This window comes from Rousettus aegyptiacus, unplaced genomic scaffold (genome assembly GCF_014176215.1).
Source record: "Rousettus aegyptiacus isolate mRouAeg1 unplaced genomic scaffold, mRouAeg1.p scaffold_m13_p_1, whole genome shotgun sequence".
NCBI lineage: Eukaryota > Metazoa > Chordata > Mammalia > Chiroptera > Pteropodidae > Rousettus > Rousettus aegyptiacus.
In genome coordinates, this window is record NW_023416284.1 from 22,020,935 (window position 1) to 22,039,368 (window position 18,434).

An 18,434-nucleotide genomic window follows, 5' to 3' on the forward strand; every position below is an offset into this window, starting at 1 on the left:
ACAAGCTAGTAAGTGGCAGAAACCATTATATATAACTTCTCTTCTTGGCTGACCAGTTGTGAATAAATCTTAACTAGTTTAAGTCCATCATAAGAATTACATTCTCTTTGCTAGTGACTGGTCTAGGAATGAAAATGTGACATAATTCTGGCCGGCAGGATATGAGGGAAAACCTAGGGGTCTTCTAAGGGAGCTTTCTTCTCTATTTTCACCTTTGGATGTTATGTGCAAATCTGCTGTCTGGAGCTGCTGCAACTGTTTTGCAACTGAAGGCAGTAGCCTACAAATTGAAAAGAGCAGAGCAGAAAATGAAAAACATCAGCCTTTGATGTTATTGTAAGGCAGCCAAATTATCCAACACTGAAACCGAAGCTATGCTATCTCTGGCCCTCTTATGTGAGCAAAATCTTCTTTATTGCTTTGACACTCTATGTGTAGTAATATATATACTACTATATACTATATATATATATATATACACATATATATTACTATATATATAGTATATTTACATATACTACTATAATATAAAGTAACATGTATGTAATACACACATATATGTGTGTGTAGTGAAGACGGGTGACGTGATGGTAGGTACCCTAACATGGTCATTTTCCCTTGAGAACTGTCACACACATATCCTTCTGATACCCCAGGACCTCTGGGATTCATCCCAGGCTTCCGGCGCTGCACTAACAGGTAGCATTCCTTGGAGTTGGCTGTCCCCTGCCTCCACGTAGGTGTCCAAGGAACACTGCGCTGAGTGCCCCACTTCACTGCCAGAGACTGGCAGTTTCAGGTCCTGTAAAATGATGACTCAGTGCCCCTCTCTATTAGTTTTGCAAATCTAAAATGCCGGAGATAAAAAGAAACAAGAGGGAATACCTCATGTGGCTTGGAAGGGCACAAGCAGAAGCAGGCACTTAATACTCAATGTGTACATTTTAAGTATGTAATTAAAATCTTTAAAAAGTGCATGCCTTTTGAAACAAGACCTTCACTTCTAGGGAAATAAAATAAGCATGCATAGGTGATTTACTATGAGGTTTATAAAAAAAACTGGGAACAATCCAAATGTTCCTCAGTGGGGACTTGAGTAAATATATTATAGTACATCCTAACAATGGAATACTACACAGCCATTAACATCAACAAGGTAAAATAGACATGGAATGCTATTACAGTATGTTAGTTTTAAAAAACAGGTAATAAAGTGGTATATATGGTCTCACTTCCATTAAAAAAATCTGTAAAAAGGCATAAAAAAAGTTGAGAGGTATAGTTATACAAAGAAATTGAAAGTAGTTATTTGTGGGCATTAAAATTTGGGGAGGTTTAAGTTTCTGCTTATTTTTTATTTTTACACAAGAGGAATACTAGTAAATGTCCAAAAATAACAGTAAATGTCCAAGAGAGAAAGCAGGACCAGGTAGACAAGATGTCTACTTCATCATATTTTTAGCCTGGACATATTGTATTGGTAACAATGTGGTATATTCCGGGTGTTCCACAATGTTCTTGCTTTGACAGTGACATGGCAGAGAGGCAAGAGATACTCTACTCTCTGGATTTCTTGAATGTACTTGGAGTCTTCTTCCTAGTAGGTCTGACCACCTTCTTCTTAGTTGGGACTAAGAACCGGCAGATATCCAGCAGAAGCAGGAGTGCCAGGCAGACGATAGCTGGGATGCAAGTGTCCAGTGACTCTTTCAGACACACCAAAGTGAAGATAGCCCCTGGAATGAAGAATGAGGTCTCTGAGGCTCCCTGCGTACACCCCGAAAACTCAGGAGCTCAAGGCTCTCCAGCTTACACTGACCCAACCCAGCTCAAGCCCTCCCATGAAGAGCATGCCCAGGTGCGCGCGCGCGCGTGCACACACACACACACACACACACACACTAAACTAGCTGCATTGGTCTCTCAGGCCTCCCAGAGATAGAAAGACCAGAAATCAGAAGCTTTTTAAACTTATGTAACCCCTCTCAGATGGCAAGAAATAGGAACAATCCAGCCAAATAAGGCAGGAATGTGGGTAGATAGACATTTGGGGACAAATTCTCCCTGACCCTACTCCTTTCTCAATCCTACTAGGAGGTTGGAGGCCCAGGGGTTGGTGGTGGAAGTGAAGAAAGATCTGAAAATGAGGAAAACTCCAGAGATGGAAAGAAAGCCTGGGGGAGGGCACTGGTAGTGGTGACTGCAGTGGTGACACAAAGCTGGGGGATATAGAAGAGCCTGAAGATGTCTGGCCTTCGACGCAGCAGCTGTCTTTGTAGATCAGCATTTCCTATAGGAAGAGCTGATATGGGGGTGGGGGGGGGCTTCTAGGGCAGCTTGGGAAATTCTCTGCCTTTCCATTCAGGAGCCTCAGCTTCCCTGTTCCCAATGGCCAGATCGACATATAAGTCAAGTGTCAGCAGCTCTCCTCTCATTTCAGAGTGAGACAGGCGAAGAACAGTAGGGGTTTCTAGGTTACAATACATCCTCATAATGGAATACCATGCAGTCAATTGAAATGATGAGGTAGAAGGTATATCTGACATAAAATAGTGTTCCAGTATATTAAGTTTGAAAAGCAGCTGTCCTAGTCTGGGGATGATGGAAACTGCAGTAAAGCAGAAGTGCTCCTGGTTCCAAAGGAAAAGGAGGGGTGGCAACAGTAAAGAAGAAGAGAGGAACAGCCAGGTCTTTTCATCGTTTTCCCCCAGAAGTCCCCCTTTCCCCTGCCCTGGTGGACTCCCCCTTACCCATCATGAGCACAATCAAAAGAAGGTGACTGATCTCTTGCAGTATCCGTGGGCCCAGGACCAGCAGCAACCCCGCCAGCAGTTCCAGCCAGCCCACAGCCACTTGATAGGTCATGGGATCTGGCTGGTAGCCGAACACCTTCAACGGGAACACCTCAGCGAACTGGACGAACAGAGCTTTCTAGGGGAGGCAGGGAATGCCTGTCAGCCACTCACCAAGGACCCGTGGCTCAGGGGCTCCACAAGGGCATTTGGTGCCTGCACCCTTAACTCTAGGTCAGGACTGAGATCAGCCTGGAAAAGAGCAAGCTTCCCTAGGGAGCCGAGCTTCAAAATCAGGCAACAGGCTTTATGCTCCAAGGAAAACGGCTGGATGATGACACAGAGATGGACTGATGTTCTCACTGGACTCTCACTAGATTACAACCCAGCCCCAAATTCCAGGACGAGGAAGCAAGGCTTGGGCTGTCTCATCTACTGCCAAGGCCTTGGGAATTCCACAGCTTCTCTTTCTTACTGCCTGGACTGCTTTCTCTTTTGGGACTATGTAAGGAATATATTTGGTGTTAGGGAGGATGGAAGGCAGACTGCTGCTTATTAAACAGATTCTACTCTGAACCTCATATGCTGAGTCCTGGATGCCACCTCAGTAGACACAAGTGGAACTGAGAGACTCAAAATGACTCATCTTGTTAAGTCAGGCTCTGTCCTGGGCCACACAACTTCACCCCAACCTTCAAGTTAGCTAACTTTTCCAACTCCCCCACCACTATCTCCCCTACTCGGTGCTCAAGGAAGAAGTTCTAAGTTGTCTGGTTCTGAGGATGAACTTCCTAGAACCCACCACCCTAAGCTAGGAAGGAAAGGTAGGCTATGAAGGGGGTCGCCAAGTCTGGCTTATCTGAGCGGCTTGAGGGAATGGTGGGCATAAGAACATGAAAGCTTTCCTGAGAATCTGGAACTAGACAGAAGGCCTAAGGACGACTTCGAGGCCTCCCTCTCAGGCTCTGTCCTCCAGGAAAGGGCGCTCTGGATTCTAAGTTAGGAGAGTGTCTAGTTTGGGTCCTACTTCTTGACTAGTGTTAGAAGATACACTTCGTCTTCAGAGTGGGTTTCCCACCCTGCCAAGCCGGGACTGATAAACCCCTGCCTCGCGAAGCATCCAAGAACTCAAGGAAGGTAGGGAAGGGGGCGGGGAAGGAGCTAAAAGTCCCTTTTCCATTCCATCTTCCTCCCCCAGGGTCCTGGAGCTTCTAGGCCACCCATGCTCAGTTGGAAGGGGACGTGCTGCGCCACTTCCGTTTGTGAAGGATCCACGAAACTCAGAGGAACTTCTCAGGAAGGCGCCCACGTCGAGGTCCAGATCCGGGTTTAGGTGGTCTCCCTCCAGCTCCACCGCCAAGTCTCTCGAAGGCAGGCGGGCCTGCAGGGCACTTGCGCGGGCCGGCGGGGGCGGGGCGCGCCGGGGCAACGGCAAGGGTAACCGCTAGGGCCCATCCGCCCGCCGCCCACGCAAAGCCGCTCACCATCTGCTGCGACGCGGGAGCCGAGATCTCTTCGGAGAGCTTGGCCGCCCCCGTGAGCGCGAAGAAGCCACCCAGCAGGACACGCAGAGCGGTGAGAAGGAGCGCCATGGCTGCGCAGGCCCTCCCGGAGGGCGGGCTCGCGCGCCCCAGGGCAGGTTCAGCCGAGAACCCGCCCCTGCCGCAAGTTTTATTTCCTCCCGCCCCTGGGAGGCCGGAGAACTTGCACCAGGTCTTCCCTTTCCTCACCTCTTAGGGGTGTTGCCTCCCTCTTTTGTCACTGTCTTGGTGGTCGGAAATATTTGTCGCAGATGGGGACACTTGAGGCCCCCTGGCTCTTAACTGACTAAACAGGGGACCCTGTGAATCCAGGGGAAGTCTCTCAGTATGGAGTCAAACATGAGTATCTGGACGTGGCTCGCATAAGAGCTCTGTTAGGATCAAGAGACCAGGGCTTCATTCCTGCCTGTGCCACCTTAGCTTTGCGATTTGAGCTGTCACCTAACTTCAGCGGGCCTCAGTATCTGCTTCTGTAAATAAGGATAATGCCCTATCGGTCCTCTTGATTCTGTAACAGGCCTAACACAATGACTGGCACATGCAAGAGCTCAAAAAGTTATTTGCAAATTAGTAAACTAACTTATGAAATTATTAGTAATAAATCAATAACTAGTCTTTATAAAATAAACTGCTCTTTTGTATCTGCTGAAATGTATTTTTCCTCTAATTTTTCTCAGCTGAAATTAAAATGTAAAAGGTGTTTGAAAATTCAGATACTTGAAGCCCTGGGACAGGAGGCTTTCAGCAACAAAACACTACAGGCCACTCCTGGGCCATTTGCTCTTACCTGGAACTCTGTCTAGACTTAAAGGGGCAAACAAACTATGGGCCAAATTCCATCAGATATCTGGTTTTCTTTACTCTAGCCCCCTCCCCCAGCTAATAATGTTTGTTTACATCTTTTATAACAAATTTTAAAGGCAGCTTTCATGACACAGGAAAATTATAGGAATTTGTATTTCAATGTTCATAAAGTTTTATTGAAACACAGCCACACATTTGTCTGTGTATTGTCTACAGCTGCTTTTGTGCTGCAATCACAGAATTGAGTACTATAGTTGTCATGTATGGTCTGCAAAGCCTAAAATGTTCACTATCTGCCCCTTTATAACAAAGGCTTGTCAAACCCTGGTCTACTGGGCCAGAGAGGCCCCCCCAAAGGGGTCTCAAGCTCTCCTGCTGCTTCCATTTCCTAGTAGCCAAGTTGCTCAGATCTGTTTTCTACCTACACACAACCTCCTAGAGGAGGAGGCAGGCTGAAGACTAAAATGTCCCACATGCTTCTAAAGGCCAAGCTAAAGTTTCAGGTATGCTGTTACATTATAAATTGGGCCTTTCATTACCTACATCTTTGTCACTAATCCAAATTATTTTATCAATCAATAAAATAAATTCTCTACCTTGGACTATTAAAAGTATAATTATGTATCCATGTATAATTATTAAATTCTTCAACAAAATGAGAAAATTAAACATTTAATCACTGAAACACATATCCACATTAGGAAATTATATTTTAGGATACTTATCTCATACAAAATTTAACACAAAATTATAGAATTTGATAATAAGCAATATGCATTTACTATTCTTTCTCCTTTACTAATTTTTCTATCCTTGGAATTAAAGATGTGACTCCAAGTCTTAGGGCAGAGCCAGAAACCAACAGATTTCTTTGTTTTGACTCAGTCAAAGCTAAAAATGTAACATCACATAAATAAATAGTTGAAAAAGGCAATAGAAACTTCATTGCCTTTTCATGGAGTTCTGGGTAACTTGTCTTTGCATTTATCCAAAACTGAATTACAGACATTGATTTAAAAACTGATTGTAATCCTAAATCTGAAGATAATTGAGCTAGTTTTTCTTCTTCAAAGTCCGTGAGATTACTATTTTGGTGATTCATAAAAGGATTAATTATCCACAAATTTCCTGAATGCAAATCTTCTCGTGGATAACAGTCATTAAACAGTTGAGAAAGTCTTTCCAGGTGCTCAAAAATAATGCTTGCAATGCTTCTCATATTTAAGCCTGATGAATTTGAGAATTCGGAAAACGAAGGGAACATGTCAAAATCATTCTCTTTTGTGCGCTTCAACCACATTTTTAACTTTTCCTTAAATACATCCATTTTATTATACAGAGCGAAGAGCGTAGTCATAGTTCCTTGGAGACTTAAAGTTAGTTCATTTATAAGTGAAAAAATATCTGATAAATAGGCCAGCTTTGCAATCCATTCCTCATCAAGAAAATACTTGCCCAAATCTGAATGCTTTTGATTTAAAAAAATTTCAATTTCATGTCGTAATTCAAATAATCGTGTTAAAATTCTCCCTCTTGATATCCAACGTACTTCAGCATGAAGTGGTAAATTCACATGCTCAGACCCCATCTCTTCACACAAAATTGTTAACATACGTGAATTCAATGCATTGTTCTTTATAAAACTTAAAATTTGTGCTGACTGCAAAAGAATTTCATGTAAGCATGGAGACAACTTTTCTGCTGCTAAATGTTCACGGTGAATAAGACAATGTGTAAATGCCACTGTATTCACGGCAACTTCTTGAATTTTTGCCCTTAAACAAGAGTACCTGCCAGTCATGCTTGCAGCCCCATCTGTACAGAGACCAACACAATGTTTCCAATTCAGAGATTTACTATCAATATATTTATTTATTAGTTCAAATATTTCAAAACCAGTTATTTGAGAAGGCATTTCAATACAACATAGTAATTCTTCTTTTATATCACTACAATCATAATCAATGAAACGAATATAGCAAAAAAGAAGGGTGTTATTTAAGATTTCTGAAGACTCATCTATCTGAAGGGCAAACCACTTTGATTCTCTGACTTTTTGAATCAGCTGATCTTCAATGTCTGCAGACAGTTCATCAATCCTGTGTCCAATCGTGTTATTAGAAAGAGGAATGGTTTTCATTTTGTCTCCAGCACTTGAACCCAAAACTTCTGAACACATTTCTACTAAATATGGTTTAATTAATTCTTCAGCAGTGGAGAATGGCTTCTTGCTGGCAGCAATTTGGAAAGCAATTAAATAAGACGCTTTCACAAGTGACTTTTCAACTAGTAAACACTTTTTAAAAGAACTGTTTTGACACTCCATTTCAAGAGATTTTTGTTGAAAAAAATCTACTGGTTTGTTTTCTAATTCTGAATGTTTTGTCTTCAAATGATGAGAAAGATCTGCTGGCTTCATGTTTTCAGCAGATAGTATTTCTCCACAAATGACACACTGTGGCCTTGGTGAACTTTCTTTTGATCCCGGACAGATAATAAAACCAACTTTTAAATATTCTGCATCATAAGTCTGGAAAAAACCTATTCTTTTTTTCTTTGCAGGTGGAGAATCAAGTTCCACATCACTTTTCTCAATAGGCACAGGTAAATCTGAATGAAATATTTGAATTCTGTTATTTTCAAGAACAAATAAGCAGTATTCTTTATGCTTTCCCCCACATGTTTAAAATTTATATTTTTTACTGTTTTTATTTATCAAAGGAAAACACTGAAAAAGTTTAAACACAAACCATGATACTTCTATGTCATTAAAAACTGAATTTCTCCTTTGTCCAAAGCTTGGTCACAGACCAAAGTAAAACTGTAGGCTGTGGTACATAAACTAGCAATGCTATGTATTCAATAGATTACTAGAATTATGGCTGCAGTCCACAGACTACCTCAAATTAAGAATAAATTACTTCACTTTTTTAAAGTTCAGAAAAAAAGAAATCTTGCAAAAAGTTAACATTTGGTGAAACTAGATGAAGGCTATATTGGTGTTTATTGGGCTGTATTTTCAATCTTTCTGAATTTTGAATTTTTTCCAAATTAAAGTTGAGGGGAAAAGACAAGTGTTAGTGAGGGTGCTGAGAAGTGGATGCTCTCAAACACTGCTGGTTGGAGCACAAATTGATACAACTTTTTAGGAGAGCAATTTTGCAACATGTATCAAAAGCATTAGAAATCTATGATAGCTTTTGAATCTGTAATTCCGCTACTTAGGATTTAGCCTAAGGATATAATTAGACAATGGACAAAGATTCATTTATACAGCTTAACTCAACATCATTTATAATATTAAAAAACTGGAATGAATCTAAATGTCCAATCTTAGAGGGATGGATATGTTATATACATTGGAATCTAAGCATCCATCAAGAATCTCAATGTATATTTAAATTTATATTGACGTGGAATGGTTTCAAAGCAAAGTCAAATGAAAAAGCAGTTTACAACAGTATACAGAGTACAATCCAATATTTAATATAAAAAATTTTTTTAAATGTACACGCACCCACACACACATTTAGATGTCCACAGATCCTTTACTACCTTCTACATGTGAATGTATATATAATATAAATTCATGTACACAGAGAGTGTATCATTTTAACAGGAATATAAAGCAGTCAAATGTACTGAGGAAAGGAAACAGGATTCTCCTTGACTCCCACCAAAAGAAAGTCACTCTACATAAAAACTCAAGATTTCTTGTTGACAGACTAAACTTTTAAATACAAGTATATTCTGTGAAGTAAAATTATCAATAACAACAAAATTCAAAAAAATGCTTTGGGCAGAGTAGGCTGGGAAAGTAATTGAAAATATAAGGGTAGTGGGATTAAAAGCTATAACATGGACTGGAGCAATAATTTACAACCATTTCAAGTATGAATTCAAACAATTTTCCTGATTACTAACACCTCAGATATGTGGTTTTACCTCTAATTCACAAATCAATTCACGGTGCTTAAAAACAAGAACTAAAGTTAAATCACTAATGCTTTTAAATAAATTTATATCTTAATTATTATTACAGCTTGTTTGAACATGTGAAAAAATACAGTGCACACATAGGAAATGTTTGTCCACTCTACACATAATGCTTTATATGGGTATTGAATCAATTTAGTAGTTATTAGTGTTAATGACAATAATTATAAGGAATGAATTTAATATTTGAAGTATGTGATCCAAGAATTAATGAATGTTTTCAAATTTAAGATATTATCAATAATATTCATTTCCTTTCTTAAAAAAAAAAAAACAAAACCCAAAGAGAACAGAAAACAAACTTTCAATGTGTAGAAAGCACAAGGACACATACCTGTCTGACATTCCTTGTGTTGTATATGTGGTTTGCAAGAGATGGCCTTGGTCTGTGTGACAGGCTTGCACAATAATGCTTTGTTCTTTAAAAGCCTGGAAGACTGGGAAGATAGAAGTTTCATGGCATCTGCCTGTGTACTTCCCTAGTTCAAAACAAATTCAAAAACCAAAGAGATTTTTTTTAGTATCTTATTACTGACTATAACTGCTATCAATTGAAAGATGGCAGAAATCAAGAGAAATATTATTCCTCTTAAAGAGTAATTACAATAGACAACTCTTTAGAAAATATACACTAATTCCTAATACTTCTAATCAGTATTAGTTCCATTTACATATTTTTAAAAATACTCTGGCTAACCAAAGTGTCCTATAATAGATGACTGGCTAAAGAAGCTGTGGTACATATATACAATGGAATATTACTCAGCCATAAGAAGAGATGAAATACTGCCATTTGCGACAACATGGATGGACCTCAAGATAATCATGCTAAGCGAAATAAGCCAGACAGAAAAAGTTGAAAATCACATGATATCACTCATATGTGGGATATAAACCTAAAAGCAATGAATGAACAGGACAAACATACAGAGAGATTCATGGACATGGACAATGGACTAGTGGTTACCAGAGGAAAGGGGAAGTAGGATGGGTGGGGTTGGAAGGGAGGAATTTAAATCATTTCTTCAATTAAAAAAATAAATAAAAAATAAATAAATTCCTAAGTTATGCTTATCCTGATCAACAGACCACACAGCGTAACAGGACACTAGGTCATTAAACATAAGGCTTATATATTATCTCAATAAATGAATTTTTAAATAAATAATAATCCAAAGGAGAGGTAACAAAAAGCCTTAATTCAGATAGTTAAATGGCCAAGGTGTCATTAAAGGGGGTGGGGAAAAAAAAAATACTTTGGCTATAGTAAGTACGATCAAAACAATGAAAATAATCTTCGCTGATTACGACAATTGGCTATTCAGAAAATTTAGATCTGGCCTCAGATGAGATGCAAAAATATATTCCATATTGATTACAGACCTCAACATGAAAAATTTAACTTTAAATACACTGGAGAACTTTCAAATGACCAGAACAAGGAACAAATATTCTTAAATAAAACACAAAAGAATTACAAAGTAGAAAAGACTGATATATTTTACTACCTTGAATTTTTTTTGCAAAGTCAAACAATAATACAGTGAGAGAACTTAGAGTATGTTTTTTTTATCCAGTAAATATTTACTGAATGTTTACTACAAGCCAGGTATTGTTCTAAGTCCTAAGGATACAACAGAAAAAAAATATCCTGCTATTATGGGCCTTACACTCTAGAGGGAGGCAAAGAAGATAAAAAAGTAAAACAAATATAAAATGTATAATTTTAGGTAGTGATAAGTGCTATGAAAGAAATAAAGCAGGGTAAGAGAATAAAGAGAGATGGTATAGAGGAAGGGTGATGTTGGAGTAAACATCTGAGCAGAGACCTTTTGAATGTTCAAAAGAACAAGTCATACAAGGGCCTGAGGTCAGAGGATTCCAGGCAAGATTGTAGGTACAAAAGCCCTGAAGTAGGAAAGAGCTTGGCATTTTTTAGGAATAGCAATAAGAACAAGGCTGAAATAAAGTAGGCAGGGGCTAGAATGATCTGTTTAGAGAGGTAGGCAGAAGCCAAACTGTATATGATCTGGAAGGTCTGAGTAAATAAAGACAAACAATTAGGTTTGTATTTTAAGTGAGATGGAAAAGCCACTGGTTATAGATGCAATAATTTCAAGTTATGTAATAATGCAAAAGGTATAAAAGTGTTTACATAAAAAGTAAGTTTTCCATGCCTGTCTGCCATCTATCCAGACTCAATGCTGAACACAACCACTATTCCCAATTTCTTATACATTCTTCTAGAGATGGTCTGTGTAATTAAATAAGTTGCTTCTGATGGTAGCATATTATTAGCAAAGTTCTACATCTTGTATTGTCACTTAGGCAAGCTATCTTGGAGGTACATTTATATAACCTTGTATAAAGCTGCCTAGTAAAAGCTTTATACACTGAATGTATCTTAGGTAATTTGAAGTGTCTCTGCTATTAAACATGTAAATGTTATAAATATTTTGTTGTTATAAACGATGCTGCAATAAATATCCTTAAACATAAATTAATTATACATATGCTATTATATCTACAGAATAAGGTCTTTTAAGTGCTGTTTGTTAGGTAAAAATTATAATAAAATCTATATAATATATAGGCTCTAATTATGATGGTCCTGCCAAATTGCTTTTCATAGACATATCAAATTAAATAACCGTCACCAATGTATGTGAGCCTGTTTCCTAACACTCTAGTCAACAACAGTATTATCAGACTTTTCATTTATTTCTCAAGTGAAAATTATCTAACAGTAGGATGGTTAGGTATTTTTCATGTTTAAGCATTATTTATATTTTATCTTCTGTGAACTATTCATATCCTCTGCCCTGTTTTCCTTTAGCTTTAAAAAAATTCTATGCATATTTTTTGAATGAGTAATATAACATGTGACATAAATCCAAAGATTCAAATAATAAACAATGAAAAAATAATTCTGCCTCTTAAAATTCTCCCTCAGTCATTAAGTTCTCCTCAGAGGCAACCACTATTATCAATTTATTGGCTGCCTTCCAGAGCCATTCTATACATTTGTACAAGCATGTTTTGTGTGTTCTTGTGTATATTTAAAATACAAATGGCAGTAGTATGCTATAGTTTTGTCTTTTTTCACTTATTTATAAGACCACTCTATGTCTATACATATAGAAATGCTTCATTCTTTTTCTAATTAGTACGATAACTCAGGATGAACTCACAGTGGCCCTGATCACTGATAAAACTAGGTTGTTTTCAAGTTGCTGCTACTACAAACAATGCTGCAATTATTTTCCTTGTATATACTTCATTTCATAAACATGTGAAATATATCTGAAAGATATATTCCTAAAAATGGAGTTCCTGGGAAAATTGGTATTTACATTTCAAATTTTAACAGGTTTTACTAAATTGCCCTCTGTAGCAGTTTTACTGACTGCTATTGACAATATGTAAGAATGCCTTAACAGTGTTATCCATAATATTTATCTGCCAATCTGATAAAACTGTAGTTCTAACTGGCATTTCTCTAATTTTGAAGTTGAATATTTTTGTATATGTTTAAGAACTATTTTTATTTCCTAGTTTATAAACCGATGGGTCATACTTTTGCCCATTTTCCCAATGGGTGTTAGGTCTTTTTACTGATTCATAGGAGTTCTTTACATATAAAAAGAAAAAAAACTATCCTTTTATGACATTAACTGCAACCTTTTAGTTCTTGTCATTTCTCTTTTGACTGTGAAATATAAATTTCCCTAACAAATTTTTATGACTTCTGGGTTTTGTGGCAGATTTAGAAAGACTTTCTCTATTTCTGCATTAAAATTCTTTCCTATATGTTTTCCTTGTACTTTTAGTATTTTTTTTACATTTAAGCCTTTTCTCCATCTGGTCTTCATTTTAGCTTAACTTGTGAGGTAGAAATCCAATTGTATTTTCTTCAATATGTCTATTTAGTTGTCATAGCACTAGTTATTGAATAATCTAGATTTCTTCTATTGATCTAAAATACCACCTTTATTATTTCTAAATTCCCATATATATTTAGATCTATTTTGGATTTCCTTTCCAAAAGGAAAGTCTGGGAGGGATAAAAAGATCCTGTTTTAGACATTTATTTGAGATGGCTATTAATTGCTTAAGTGTAATTAATCATCTAAATGTCAAGCAGACAGCTGGAAACATAAATCTGGAACTCAGAGGTCAAAGCAAAAGAAATAAAACTGGGAATCAGCTACCATCTAGGTGGTGTTTAAAATCACAGGACTGTGTGAGTCTCCTAAGAAGTAATGCAGATTGAGAAAAGGGACATGGTACTTCAAGAAGGAAGGAAAGATCAACTGTATCAAGTGTTACTGAAAGAATGAGGAGAATAATGAGAACTGAAGTTTAACCATCAGATCTTGCAAAATAAAAACTGATAGTGACCTTGAAGAGCAGTTTCAATAGAGTAATGAAGACAAAAGCCTGACTAGAGTGAGCTAAGAAAAGATTACAGGTAAAAAAAATGGAGGCAGCAAGTAGAGGCTACCTTTAGAAGAGTTTTTCCAAAATGAAAAGCAGAGAAGAAAAATGGGACAGTGGCTAGAGGGCCATGGTGTTAAAAAAGTATTTTTTTCAAGAAATATTACTGCATGTTTTTGCGTTGATGAAAATGAAGAGTAGGAAGGGGGACGATTCCAGAACACACAAAGAAATTCTATAAATCAGGGGTCTCCAACCCCCAGGCCACACAGCAGGAGGTGAGCAGCGAGCGAGCAAGTGAAGCATCATCTGTATTTGCAGCTGCCCCCCCAGTGCTAGCATCACTGCCTTGGCTCCACCTCAGATCATCAGGCATTAGATTCTCATAGGAACACCAGTCCCTGGTACCAAAGAGGTTGGGGAACACTGCTATAAATCAATAAAGAAAAGAGACAATTCAAAACAAAAATGGGGAGAAATTAAAAACAAGAAATTCAAAGAAAATTCAGAAGTTCAAAAACAAATATTAGCAAACTCACTAGTAATCAATCAGTGATATGCAAAATAAGACCATAAGATATTACTAGCAGATTGGCAAAAAAAATTTTAAATCTAATAACACTAAATGATAGGTTATGGGAAATAAGTACAATCGTAAGCTGCTGGCAGGCATAAAAACTGGAATGGACACTCTGAGGGGCAATTTAAAATCTAAAAATGCAGATATGCTTTGACTCCAAAATTCCACCCTTCCATATCTACACTAGAAAAACACCTGCACATGTGCACAAGGAAACATCTACAAGGATGTTCATTGCAGCAGAGTTTTTGAATAGTGAAAAACTGGAAGCAACTTCATGTTCATCAATATCGCAATGGACAGATAAAAGATGGCACCTACATACAATATAATACTATTCAGCAGTCAAAAGGAATGTATCAAATCTATTAAATATCACATGGATATTTTTAAAAACAATATTATTTTCCATGGATTTGTGTATATGAATGTGAAAGATTAAAAATGGTCTGAAAGAATACATAGCAGACTCCTAATAGTAACATCTAGGAATATGAAAAGGGGACTGGTGGTAGTGATTCATTTTTATTTTATTTTTTTAGGTGAGGCAACCCTTGGTTGACCTCACAGATTATAAGGACCTTGTCAACTTACAATCTCTTATTTTTTATTTTTTATTTATTTTTTATGCCTACAGCACCTGGTCTTCCTAGGTGGTCTCCCATCTAAATACTAACAAGGCCTGACCCTGCTTGGCTTCCGAGATCAGATAGGATTGGGGTTGTTCAGGATGGCATGGCCATAGATGTGATTTATTTTTAAAAAGAGAAAACAGGTAGGAAAAAAAAGCAAATAAGCCGAATCCAACAGTGTTTAATTCTGGATGATGGGAACATGGTAGAGCAGGAGTTGGCAAAGTAGACTCTGAGCCTAGTCCAGCCCACCACCTGTTTGTAAATAAAGTTTTATTGGAACACCACCACTTACTGCACTACAATGGCAGAGGTGAGAAATAGCAATAGAGACCGGGTGGCCTGCCAAGTCTGAAATATTTACTATCTAGAACTTTACACGAAAAGTTTATTGACTTTTACAGTAGATTTTCTTCTATGTACTTTCTAGAATTTAAGACCATTTAAATAACCTGAAGAAGATTCACACTAAAGTCCCAGAGAAACAAAGAACAAATTCTAAAACTGTCAGGGTTTTTTAAAAGTATAGAGTACTACACATTATTATTATGCTTTTTAATGGACTAAACTGAAAATATTAACCAGAGCTACTCTGTAACACAGTTTAAATGACTGGTGAATTATAGAAGGACTCCACATAGGGAAAACATACATAAGGCAGTCACATTTAATATGAGGGATATGTTTCTGAGAACTGAATAATTCAAAACTAACACAATTAAAGACTAATTGTTCCATACATATGAAGTGAGAAGGGATACATTCTCAGAGGACATAAATTTACAATTCATATAGAACATTTTTATAATACATATTAATACTTAATATAAAAAATACACAGATTTTAATTTTATGATGTGGTTAATAATAATTCTATAATAATGATTAATCATGTGATTTTAAAATAAATATAGTATATAATATACAAATAACTACAAATTAACTTAATGACAGTCACTAATATAGTATACTGCCTTAAAGTAATTATCATTATCATCTTCCAACAACGCAAATGCTGGAAGTTAAGAGGTATCAAATTAGGACAAGCTATCTCTCCACATTATGGTGAAGCTGGTCTGATTCCCTGAAAAGACTTTTACTAAAGAATGAATCTAATGGGGTTTGTTTTCTCATTTTTTTTTCACTGCAGACTTCTTGATATGCAGACACATTGTCCATCTTTTGCCTTGCCATCATGTAACAGCAATCCTCAGTTGGATCATCTTCTTCAAAAACAGCAGCTTTTGCTGAAATATGGTCAAAAGCCTATACCAGTCACTTCGGTTGATTAATATCTTTATGGCCCAGGCTAACTGCTAGGCCCTCTTCTTGCTACCTTTGTTTTTCTAATTCTATCAAGTCTTCCTTTATTAATTCACGGGAAAGAACCCAAGCAAAATTTCAACATCCCCTTATAAACTGCATAAATTTACCTTCTTTACCACTTTCACAAATTCTTTAACAAGTATTACGTTGTCTTCCAAGTTAAAGCCTCTTTAAATTACAATAAAGCTAAAGTTTTGATAGCTCTGGAGTTAGCAGATATAGCTTGTCTGCTCCCTTTTACATTCTTAAAACCTTGGTGAACTTTAAAATTGGAAAGTTGCCCATGAGATGTGGTAAACCTTTTTGTCTCACTGTCACCCTCCTTTCAAATCATTAAAAAGACTTTATGCCTTAGCACAGATGATAGGTTAGTCTTAGTTAGAAGTGCGTTACGGCAGCATTGACCTTGTAGCCATGTTAATAGGATTTTATCCACTTACTACATTATCCTTGGCTGGTTATAAGATAATTTTGCAAACTAAAGGGTATACCTGCTTTAATGCTGCCTTTTTTTTTTTTTTTTTTAATATAATCTCTAATAGTCTGCAGGGTGCACTCTCCTAATTTAACAGAATGAGATATTGCGACAGTACTTGGCCTTCTTCAGAGTTTATTACATTTAACGTCTGTTCCAAATTTAATGAATTTTGGACACACTTTTTAGCACTAGCACCACCACTTAATGAACCTGAATGGGATCATTATTTGATATTTAAAAAATTATTTTTAATTGTAGCATGAGCAAATAAATGTTAAGAGAGCAGCACAACAGGCAGCAAAAACATTAACATAAGATCTAACACATTAGATTCATGTGCTATTGATAAAGCATGATGGGAATTTTGTTCTCCTGCTAAAGTGATACTGATACAGGACACCGGTGACATAATTTGTAATCCTTTCAGCGTGTCAGATATGAAATTATGCATTTATTCAAAAATTTTTTTAATTTTGAAAGTTTCACAATATTTCAAATTTAAGTCATAAAGTGAGAATTTATTTTTACTTTGCACTATTTTCAACCACACATAATTCAAAGATGCATAAAATGACACTATATTGAACTTTTTCAAGAGGTTTTCTAATCTAAAAGAAAATTACTCAAATGCAGTAAAAATAAGCAACAGGATGGAATTAACAAGTATTGAAAGAAATTAAGGAGCCAGACACAAATAATAAATCATGAATGCATTCTTATTAGTGATTTAACTTTAAGATTCAAAAACAAAAATTATGCATAATATATTAATCCACTTTTTTAAAGACTAAGCTGCAAATAGAAATGAACTCAGATCTATATTAGAAGGCTACATCCAAAATGAAAATAAAGTTGCATTATCAGGCAAAATATTAACAATAAAACTTACATCTTCAATGATCTTTGCTGCCTCTTTAGTTACTGCACCTGTTAGAAATTAAAACATATATTTTTACTCCCAGAATATACAGAAGTCAATGCTGAAATCAAGAAGTTACTTTCCTCTCACTAAGGTAGTCGAGTCTCTAATCCAGAATTTCTCAAAAATGGTCCAAGGGAATTTGGCATCAGTATCACCTGGGGTCCTTGGTAAAGGTAGGAATTACTGGGCCCTAATCGCATCCTACTGTGTTAGAATCTCTGGTAGTAAAAGGCAGATATATTAAAATGCTTTGGGTTCTTAAAAAAAGAAACGCTACATACCACTTCCTCGCCTATCCATGCCACTCTGCTTGCTCCCCACTGCCCTCCAAGACAAAGAAGCATGTTTCCTCATATAAATGTAAATGTTACCAATAAGAGCTACTCACACTAGATAACACTCACTTCCACAGTCTCACCAAATACCTTTACATCAAGTCATACCTTTTAAAACACTGTTAGTGTTCTCTGTAGGCTGGGCAGGAGACACTTTTGCCAATGACACCACACTGGTTATAACTGGCGTTGTATTTGTCCTTGTAGATGGGAGAGCCACAGAAGCAGTTGGTGCCTTAGAAATATTTACTGATTAAAAAAAATAAGACCTAGTTTAAACAAGAGTCACATACAAAAAAATACCCTGTTTAACAACTAAATTTTCAAGGTGAAATGCAAATATCTAACTCTGTATAATGTTGGATTGGGTGAGTCTGGTCGGATTAGTGTTCATTAGAGCTTTGAGAGAGGCCGATTCTCTAAAATTATTAACTTCAAATGATATTGAATAGGTAAAAATATAGGTATTAGCTTCAGGACTAACTTCAGGATGAGCTTTTCTATTCATGAATATTAAAATTCCTACACCTAATCTTGCTTCAAATAAAAATTTACCATGACGATTTTTATAAATAAGTTGTTGATATAGCT

At 36.9% G+C, this 18,434-nt stretch overlaps 2 protein-coding genes and 1 pseudogene across 7 annotated transcripts in view; all 3 read right to left on the minus strand.

Annotated features, from left to right (window-relative positions):
* Positions 1 to 1,027: 1,027 nt before the first annotated feature.
* TMEM35B (transmembrane protein 35B) lies at positions 1,028 to 4,435 on the minus strand. Its single transcript, XM_016147285.2, has 3 exons — positions 4,277 to 4,435; positions 2,751 to 2,931; positions 1,028 to 1,736 (listed from the first exon to the last, which is right to left on the minus strand). Exons 1-3 carry the CDS (start codon positions 4,382 to 4,384, stop codon positions 1,558 to 1,560), a joined length of 468 nt encoding a protein of 155 aa, XP_016002771.2. The 5' UTR covers positions 4,385 to 4,435; the 3' UTR covers positions 1,028 to 1,557.
* A 1,358-nt stretch (positions 4,436 to 5,793) lies between these two features.
* ZMYM6 (zinc finger MYM-type containing 6) overlaps positions 5,794 to 18,434 on the minus strand; it is a 33,247-nt gene continuing 20,606 nt past the window's right edge. For 5 of the 6 annotated variants that reach the window (XM_036231521.1, XM_036231525.1, XM_036231528.1 and 2 more), the window contains 4 exons: positions 17,952 to 18,092; positions 17,476 to 17,513; positions 9,468 to 9,612; positions 5,794 to 7,747 (listed from right to left, as the gene is read on the minus strand). In XM_036231521.1, coding sequence (XP_036087414.1) covers positions 5,919 to 7,747; positions 9,468 to 9,612; positions 17,476 to 17,513; positions 17,952 to 18,092 — 2,153 coding nt within the window. In that variant the 3' untranslated portion in view covers positions 5,794 to 5,918. Of the gene's footprint in view, positions 7,748 to 9,467; positions 9,613 to 15,625; positions 16,030 to 17,475; positions 17,514 to 17,951; positions 18,093 to 18,434 lie in introns of those variants that run through there. The other variant, XM_036231530.1, reaches the window with a different exon arrangement.
* On the minus strand, positions 14,779 to 14,897 carry LOC118605393 (annotated as a pseudogene).

What these genes read in the sequence shown, in the direction of transcription:
- TMEM35B (XM_016147285.2), bottom strand. Translation starts at nt 4,384, where the DNA reads ATGGCGCTCCTTCTCACCGCTCTGCGTGTCCTGCTGGGTGGCTTCTTC. An exon ending in CTCCCGCGTCGCAGCAGATG is followed by an intron (nt 2,932 to 4,276) that starts GTGAGCGGCTTT and finishes TGCCTCCCCTAG; the next exon opens with AAAGCTCTGTTCGTCCAGTT. An exon ending in TTTGATTGTGCTCATGATGG is followed by an intron (nt 1,737 to 2,750) that starts GTAAGGGGGAGT and finishes TCTTCATTCCAG; the next exon opens with GGGCTATCTTCACTTTGGTG.